The sequence below is a fragment of the Phytophthora infestans genome, genomic scaffold (assembly GCF_000142945.1).
Source record: "Phytophthora infestans T30-4 supercont1.6 genomic scaffold, whole genome shotgun sequence".
Lineage (NCBI taxonomy): Eukaryota > Oomycota > Peronosporomycetes > Peronosporales > Peronosporaceae > Phytophthora > Phytophthora infestans.
In genome coordinates, this window is record NW_003303753.1 from 1145475 (window position 1) to 1154872 (window position 9398).

Consider the following 9398-nt stretch of genomic DNA (forward strand, 5'->3'; position numbering starts at 1 on the left):
TTGCCTCGAGAGGTAACTACTAGGGGACATATTGCATCCACCACTAGTAGCGATAAGGGTCCAGATAGCTCTTGCACGGCCATTCTCTGTATCAGGCCGCTCCTCCTAGGGCAACAACCTTTACCACTGTCGCAAACGGTACATTCTCGAACGTATTCGGCAACATCCTTCTTCCAACCGTGCCAGTAAGCGTGCTTGCGTACTTTGTCGAGTGTCTTTGTAACTCCAACATGCGCAGCGAGCACATCCTTGTGACAGTGATGCAGTACAGGCGATATGAATGGCAGGGGGAGCACGGATACTTCAAGGGTTGACGCGGGCCCGGCCCGAGTCTTTAACTGCACGCGACGCATGAGCACACCGTTCTTCACTGAGTAGTTAGGGGCCATTAGTAAGTCCTTCTTGCTCATTTGAGGGTCTAGAGCTAGTGTTCCGTCGCTGAGGAACGCTATCATAGCCTGGATCCAAGGAGTCTTCTTTTGTTCTTCCATGAAGCGAGTTTGTTGGAGTCCGAGCACATCAACCGGGGACACCAAGAGCTGATCGGTAGTTTCTTCCTCGTCGGGCGATACCACCGAACTAGAGTCGTCAGCGTTATCTAACACAGATCCCGAAGGGGAGTAGAGTCCAGTCGAGAGGCGCAGTCTCCCTGACTTCGACAGTACTAGGGAAGGACTCGTCAGCATCATTGAGTAGCTCCGCCATTGAGATTGCGTTGATGGTGTGGGTGTGAAGCCTAAATAGACCATCCACATGACTCATAGAAGTGCCGGGCTTGTGGAACACCTTGAAGCGCAGTTGAGATAGTTCCATGGCCCACCTAGCCAGCTTAGCGCTACTCGTGCGGTTAGTTTCGTTGAAGACCCACGTCAAGGCTTTGTGATCCGTGTACAGGTCGAACTCGCAGAGATCCAAGTAGCAGCGAAACTTCCGCGTGGCCCATACAATGCCCCAACACTCGACTTCCGAAGTATTGTCCTCCTTGTGGACCCAGTTATTCTTAGAACCAACAAGCAGTTTGCTCGCATAGGCAGCGACGCTCTTGCGCCCGCCCACGGTTTTCATCAAGCACGCTCCCACGGCGAGTTTGGATGAGTTCACGTACAGACGGAAACGCTTTGAAAAGTCAGGATACACAAGGATAGGAGGTTCCACCAGATTACGCTTGAGCTGCAGGAAAGCAGCTTCGCAGTCGTCGCCCCAGTAGAACCGGGCTTCTTTCATCTAGAGTCGTTCGATCGGGGCCGATATGGCCGCGTACCCCGGGATGTACCTTCTTAAGTAGCCAGTCAAACCCAGGAACGCTCTCACCGTGTGCAAGTCGTGCAGTATTGGCACGTTCATCGCCGACTTGACTTTCTTGGGGTTGGGCAAGATGCCAGAAGAAGTGACGATGTGTCCCAAGAACGCTACCTGGTCACGAGCTCACTTACACTTCTTCATCTTGAGCTTGAAGCCAGCTTATCAGAATTGTTTCAAGACTTGATTTAGTCGTACCAGGTGAGTAGGAAAGGCTTCGCTGAAAACCACGCAGTCGTCGAGGTACTCTGGACAAGTCGTCCACTTGAGGTCGACAAGTACAGTCTCCATTAGTCGTTCGAAGGCCGGGGCTGCATTACACAGTCCAAAGAGCCTCACGAGCCACTCGAAGACACCAGCCCCTAAGGGTCATTCTTAACGGGCTCGCGATCCAGTCGTTCTTAACTGGCTCGCGGCTAGTCCATAGAGTGCGACCGAACATTAGACTTAAGCTTACCATAAAGTAAAATAACTAAGGCGAAGCGAAGGTTAAAAAAACGAAAATGTATTGTTTTCTTACTTTTTTTTAAAAAAAATGCAAAATTGTCGTGTACGAAACGCTAAGTTTAAAGCCCGGAAAGAGGTGAGAACGTATGGGATGGTGCCAAACCACCGTACCAATTACGGAGTAGGTCGGCGCGATCGATCGCAGGTTCGTGTAGAATCTCCGATGCAGAACCAACTGAAACATACCGGAGTTTGTTGTACGTAGAAAGCGTAGCATTTCTCACAACGACGACGCTGCCTTGTAAAATGTCTCCATTGGCGAGGTGACCCCACGTCGTACAAACTATTTGGTACCCGGAATCATCAACAAGGAGTAGCTCTCGCTTATCAGTCGTCTTCCCCTTCCGCGTTACAATACGCTTCACCGAGCCCAACCGATGCACAATAGCAATAGTTGTTGCTACAGACCCGTCCTCAGCTGCCGCAAGGTTGGCAATTGTAGCGGTAGGTATTTGCGGGGCATCCAACAAAGGAGTTTGGGCCAGGTGAATATCCGCATTGGATCCGAAGGATATCTCAACGCAATTCTTCGCCGAAAACGCAGGTATTATCCGGCCGCCGGAGAAGAAGCAACTGTTTCCAGGAACAATGACGTCACCATAACTTGTAATTGCCTCGTTGAACAGGGTAACCCGGTAAACGATCTTGGGTGAGTCGGCAACGAAAACTTCAAGCAATGTACCATTATTTTGCCAGGTTTTCCATTCACGCACGGGATTTCTTGCTATCACACGCGCGATAAACGCCCACGGAGAAGGTGTGCTGGGCTTTAAGTCCTGAAGAGGATAAATGCGCGCAGATTTAACACCAGTCTGCGCGCTGCTGACTGAAGTTTGGGGGGTATTATCGGCAAAATCACAAACGGCACCATCTTATTCGGATACCGAGCAGACTTCCAGTCGCGCGTCCACAATTATTTGAGGGCAAGAGCCCTTGACAGTGGGCGACATCTTTTGGTTATTCTCCGTCACTTGCGAAGCTGTCCCGAGTCCGGAATTTGGTTTCGAAGCTGTGGTAGAGATCACCGCGAGGCCTGGATCACGAGCCGTTCCTACTGCAAGCTTGGTCTTAAGAGTTTTCCGATCACAAAGGGGTAGACCAACTGCCGTTTTCACTTCTGCCGTTCCCACTGCGACTTCACTAACCACGGCACGAGAAGTCTTACTTGGAGGAGTCACCATAGCTGGATCACGGACTGCTGTAGGCAGCTTGGTCTGGAGAGTTTCTCGATCACATGGACGAGGAGTCACCATAGCTGTGCAGACAAGCGAAAATTGTCGAATGACAACAGGAGCAGGCGAGCAAATTGTGCGGATGGACAAAATATGCCAGAAAAAAAGTGGAGAGGTGCTTTGAATGAAAGAAGAGAAACGATTCGACTGAGTGTAGACGATTACCGATTGATGGGTTCAAGTAGACTACATAGTTTCAGTAACTTTACCACCGGCAAGTTACTGAAAGGGAAAAATCTACTTTAACTAGCTTCGAGAGGTTTGGCCATTGTTAACCGCTTAGTTTTTTTTGTCATGTAACTACAAAACCGAAACTAGCATTGAATTTCGAATTACATGCAAGCATAGTCGTTGTAGTTAGTCGTTATCGAGAGGATGTAAGCAGGCGCTTAGCTGAAATTCAGCAAGAAGAATTGCACTGGACCATCTGTTACGCGTTGCGTGTTGAAGCACCACTTGTAAATCTGCGAACTCTGGATAGTGGACGGCAATCCATTTAGCAGTGTACAGATCTCCTCTTGTTACACATATACGAAAAGCCGCGTCTGAAACACGCTCCGGCCTGCTTTCGTAAAAAAATTCCAGCAAACCAAGATTGCCCTGTGTGGCAGCAGCGTCTAAACCGCGAAAAGTACCCCCCTCGCGTCGAGCGTGGCGAAGCCATTTAACAACGTCCATTCTCCCGCGACTAGCAGCATTATCCATAGCGTCTGTTGAGCATCCCGGTGATTCAGGTCTCCCACCTAGCCATCGAAGAAGAGCAAGATGACCGCTCCCTGCTGCATTGTCCATTGCAGCGGACGTAAATCCAGCATCTTGGTTCTCAATAAACCATCGGATGACATCGAAAAACCCGTTTCCCGCTGCATGATCAATAGCATCAGTGGTACATCCTTCTGCACGATTATGGGAAAGCCAACGAACAACTTCAAAGTGACCATGGCATGCAGCCGAGTCCATTGCTGACACAGAGCATCCTTCAGTCCGCTCTCGATGAAGCCATTGAATGACCTCAAGGTGATTCTGAGCAGCAGCCCAGTCCATCGCATTCAAACTCCCACCCCCAATGTGATTTGCATGCAGCCATTGCGCAGTTAAAAGGTGCCCATTTGCGCAAACATGGTCAAACGTATTTGGCGGAAAACCTTCACTTCGATTCAAGAACAGCCAAGTAGCTAGTTCCAGATGACCTCTGATCGCAGCGAGGAAGAACGCCTGCCTTGTGCACCCCTCGGAGCGATTATCGTGAAGCCACAAAACGACGCTGCAGTGACCATGTCCGGCAGCGCCGTCCATCGCTCAAGCTGTGCTGCACCTGGTCTAGTCCGTTCCTTGTTCTCGCTCAAATCGAACAGTTACCCGGTAAACCGGACAGTTACCGGCTTCAGTTACCGCGACGAATTAATCCGATTTGAGCTGGCTAGCCTTCCAGACCATCCCAGTAAAAGAATTTTAAAATGCATTAGCAGAGCATTACAAGCGTAAAAAATAAACTGACATGCATTAAATACTGTATAAAGGATGTAAATACATTAGTACACCTCCATTTGCGCCCTACCACGAGCATCGTGCACTGACGTCGTTTACAGACAGCTGTGCGATCCGGCGATCCCGTTGAGGTCGAGATCCGAGACTCGGATCGCGTGGGTACGCTAGGTTACAAATTGGAAAAAAAAATGAAGCAAGATTGACTAATCACAGGTCAATGGTTCGGATCGCGAGTGATGTCTGGAATTGCGATCCCGTCGTTCTTAACCGAATCGCGATCTGCCCACATAGCGCTAAAGGAACGACGCAACACTTTAAAAAAAGGTTTATACTAATTTTTACTATGAGTGCTGTATGTGCATGATTACAGGCGTAAAAATAAACTAATAGGAGGAGGATATTGTATATGCGCCCTAGATTCCTACTACCACCTCTTTGTACGCACCTCTTCGCAAGTGGTGTGCTGGTGCCTACTGAGAGGTCGCCTCGAATCGCAATGGTAAACAATCGGAAATTAGTGGGTATGGATTAGCCAATCACAGGCCGATTTTCGGGTCGCGATCCCGGTTAAAGAGATTTTTGTTGCTTGGATTAGAGCCATAAGATGATGAACAAAAGTACCCATCGGACTTATTTATAGAATAAGTACCGTGCCGCCATGGAGCCGACCGTGTCTGCCTGCATAGCTGTAGGCTTCGCCAGTCTACTCCTAACTCTAGATGGTGCAGGTACGACAGAGACCCGTGTAAACCGCGCGGCGTTGCCCTCTCTCACTTTTGTTGGTGATACATAGCCTGCCTATTGAACGTGGAGAACGCATGCCTTGTGACGCCATCTAGCAGCATCGTGATGCTCATCATCGGCGCATCGTTGCTAATGCCAATCACTGTCTGCCTCTATGCTGCTGGGTTAGACAGTTACGAGGCACAAGAGTACGAGAGGACCCGGTTACTGCAAGTATTCTCCATCTCGAGCTTGCGCTTCAAATACAGGGAAATGTCTAACCGTTGCCTTAATTAATTATTTCGGCTTTGCAGGGAAGAGCGCGAGCAATACAAACCTCAGCCATGCAAGCTACCGCGACGAGTGTTAATGTATCTTTATACCGGTCATTTACTCTCGGCCTGGGTAATTATTGACTGTGACCGCGAGGTAACAAGGCTGCCGCGTCGAACTGATTGTTTTTTTCTGGTGCAGGGTGACCGCATGTGGGAGTTCGCTGTGCCAATTCTCTTCATGGAGATCTTTGTGGATACATTGCTACCTGGCGCGTGCTTCTCGCTCGTCATGTATGCCTCGTGCCTCATTGCGATTCCGTCGGTGGGGAGACAACTTGATGCTGCAAACCGTTGGAAGGCCATGCGACTAGCTATCTTACTGGAAAATGTCAACATTATCGCTAGCACTGTGTTACTGGGGGCAATGCTGCTGCTAACAGACGCCGATGGACTCCACAAACCCGGTTGGACTTGGCCATTAACGCTTCTCTTCATAAGCACACTGGTCTGTGGTGGGGTGGGTCAGGTACTCAGTGAAGCACAGACATTGGGGATCGAGCGCGACTGGGTCGTGATAATCGCTCAAAGCAGTGGAGCGGAGCGGTCGAGTGCACTGATGAGCCTCAATACTATCCTTCGGCGTGTTGATCTCGCCTGCAAATTGCTGGGCCCTCTTGCATTTGGAGTTATCATGGATTTTGCTGGGCCCAATCCGACCACGCGCGCGATGATGGGCGCGTCGACAGTGGCAATCTGGAATGGCCTTTCCACCCCGCTTGAGTACTTCATGACGCGAGACATCTACAACCTTGTCCCCGCGCTTGCAATTAAGGGGGAGAGCTCGGAGCCATCCAATGACGCTTCCGGTACTGAAGATCGGCAAGCATTCGTGGACGGTCAATCTACGCTGTCTCGTTATGTAGGAATGTGGAGAAACTACCTGAGGCATCCGGTGTTTCTGCTGAGTTTTTCCTACTGCGCACTGTTTATGACTGTCCTGGATAATGGCTCGTTGAACACCGCTTATCTCAAGTGGCGAGGCGTACCCGATTCATTACTGGGCTCCAGTCGTGGTGCAGGTGCCGTGTTCGGGCTTCTGGGTACTGTGCTGTTCCCGTACTTGCAACGCACCATTACGCGACTGGAGCGTGTTGCTGTCTTGAGTATCTGGCTGTTTTGGCTGTTCCTAGCACCAGTGCTGGTGGCATTCCTGCTGACTGGCGAGTCGCGCGTGTCGGACTACGTTATGCTGTGCTTTATGGTAGGCGCACGCATGTGGCTGTGGAGTGCTGATCTCGCAGAAACACAGCTCATGCAGGAATGGATCGAGCCAAGCCGTCGCGGAGCTATCAACGCCATGCAGACGGCGACGTACCACTTATTTTACATGCTCATTCAAGTGATAGGCGTCGTGTACCACGACCCGAAACAGTTCGGAGCACTCGTGCTCTTCTCCGTTGCCACAGTGCTTGCTGCTGCAGTGGGTTTCACCATTTGGGACGTTCGATATGGCTGCCACCGAAGTTTGTATGTGCGGCCCACGACAGAAATTGTGAAGACAGTGACATCACCGTAAAAATCACTTGAAGACTCGTCACTGACGAGTTTGCTGCGCTACAGTATGGTTTTATTTGCATGAGCGCCTACGGTATCTGTGTGGGGATAGTTATCGATGGCGTCGAAATGTAAGTGTCAAATTAGTACAGAAGCGGACTTCAACGTCTTATGGCTCTCTAGGAGAGCACACCTTGGAGGAAAGTATTGTGGCTGCCATTTTCGTTGTCTTGCTGCACCAGTGCGCTTTTCAAGCATCTCGACCGGTAGTGCAAATGTCCGGTCTCATGTCTGTGCGTCGTCTCCGTAGCATGTGATTTGCAATGATAGTTTGTCAGACCATACATGAATTTTGTATGGTATATACTGCCAATTACCTGCCAGCAATATCACCAGCCAATCACAGTTAATCTAAATCATGATTTAAACCAATCGGATGTAGTAGGTCTAGGTGAGTCATCCAAGCCACGTATCAAGTCCGATAAAACTCTAAAATATGTGTATATTCATTCAGTTGTCAAGTGAGTATACGTATCACTTTCATATTCCTCTTTATCGGACCTTCGCGATGGGTTTGGAGGAATTGCAACCTGGCAACACATTGCGGGCTAAGGCAACTGCTGTCGCAGCATTTTCCAAGTTTTTAAAGGGTGAGGATGTTGAAGAGGAATACGTAAAGAAATGTATTGAGGAGGATGAGAGTGGCAAGAGCTTTGTGTGCGTCATGGATACGTTTGGAATGTATCTTGCGTTTAGTGAAGGAAAGAAGTGTAAATTGCTGGCACGAAACACTGCAATGCAGTACTATCGCCAAGCCAAAATTTGGCTCCTAGAGCAATTTCCTCAGCACCGAGCTTCGCTAGAATCGCGGCTGCTTAAAATGGGAAAAACTCAAGATAACTTTTGTCTGAAAAGAGATAACGGTGGTTTCGTAGCAAAGACTCCACCATGTACAAAGGCTGACTTGAAAAAAATGGTTGTGTATTTGTATGTCAATGCATGTTCTGAGAGTGACTACCAAGAAGCTGCTCTTCTGTGTCTGCTCTGGTACCTGTTCGGGTGAGCTTCGGACCTGTCAATGATCAAGAAGCGGAACATCTCTATAGATGCCGCCCGTGTCTTCTTCCTTCGCTTGGTCCGTGTGAAGACGTCGAAAGAACAAGGTTTGTCTCTCTTCCCCGACGCCGACTTCACAACGTGCCCCTTGCTCACTGTTGCTCTCGCCCTCTCCGTCCAAGCAGCACCGTGCCCAGCTCTCATCGGGAACCTTCCCGACCAAGTGCAGCTAACGCCGACCCCACTATCACATGACGTGCCGCTCGTGGAACTCCTGAACGCACCACCGGCGACCTCTGGTCTTGCTACGCCTGCTCCTCCTCCTCCTCGTACTGCTGCGGCCCCGACAATCTACGCACATGTCAATCGTGTGCTTGATCGCGTCGCCCCTGCCGGCGGTGTGTCAGCTGCTCTCACGTCGCACTCTTTCCGTCGTGGTGGGGCCCAGCATGCCAGCGGCTGCGAGAAGATGACCGCGCGCTGGATCTTTGATCGCGGATCTTGAAACCTAAGCACCCCAAACAAAGGGTTCAGCTACATTTTCAACACAAGTAGAGAAGACCACATGATTGCAAAGGTATTGAGTGTATACAAACCAGAAGACGTTGTCCCTCTCCAAGACCTGTCCAGATTTGACGCAGACACGCTTGACGCGATTGCCGAGTTCCAACGAGTCTTGTTCGCAGCTTGCTATCAAGTGGAGACGGAGAGCTTCAACATCAACCGGCAGGTTCTGGATGTCCTAACCGCTTGCGTCGTTAGGCACTATCCCGTCGTAAAGGGCTTGAATCCCAACAGTCTAGCGGTGCAACGACTCGAAACCTGTGTTACGCAGGCTGGGCGTACGCTTCCGGACCTCTTAGCCTGGTCGACGCATCTTGCAGGAGCGCAGCATTTCTGTAAAGACAACATAGAAGCATCCACCTCACCATCCATGCCAATGGAACCAAGCCAAAAACAGAAGATCATCGAGCACCAGGTCTCTGTCATTAAACACCTTATCAATATTTCCAAGTGCTAAGACGCCCGCATGGATCTGCTTGAGGCTAAGCTGAACGGTGATCCTGTAGCTGAAACGCGAAAAAGAAGCATTCAAGATGAAGATGCCACAGATGTGAGCAAACCCAAGCAAAAACAGCGTAGAGGATCAGCAACCTACCTTCATGCGACTTGGTTTACCTGGTACGCGCAAGAGCCACGCTGGTACGTCGAAGCACCGAAGCAGCAGCACTCGAAGGCCAAGCTGCTAGTCGCGTACATGAAG

The 9398-nt window shown here is 50.1% G+C and overlaps 1 protein-coding gene across 1 annotated transcript; it reads left to right on the forward strand.

Annotated features, from left to right (window-relative positions):
- Nucleotides 1–5375: 5375 nt before the first annotated feature.
- PITG_04549 (Ferroportin (FP) Family) lies at nt 5376–7100 on the forward strand (the record flags this gene model as incomplete). Its single annotated transcript, XM_002905269.1, has 3 exons — nt 5376–5483; nt 5601–5654; nt 5724–7100. 3 exons carry the CDS (start codon nt 5376–5378, stop codon nt 7098–7100), a joined length of 1539 nt encoding a protein of 512 aa, XP_002905315.1.
- Nucleotides 7101–9398: the final 2298 nt, after the last annotated feature.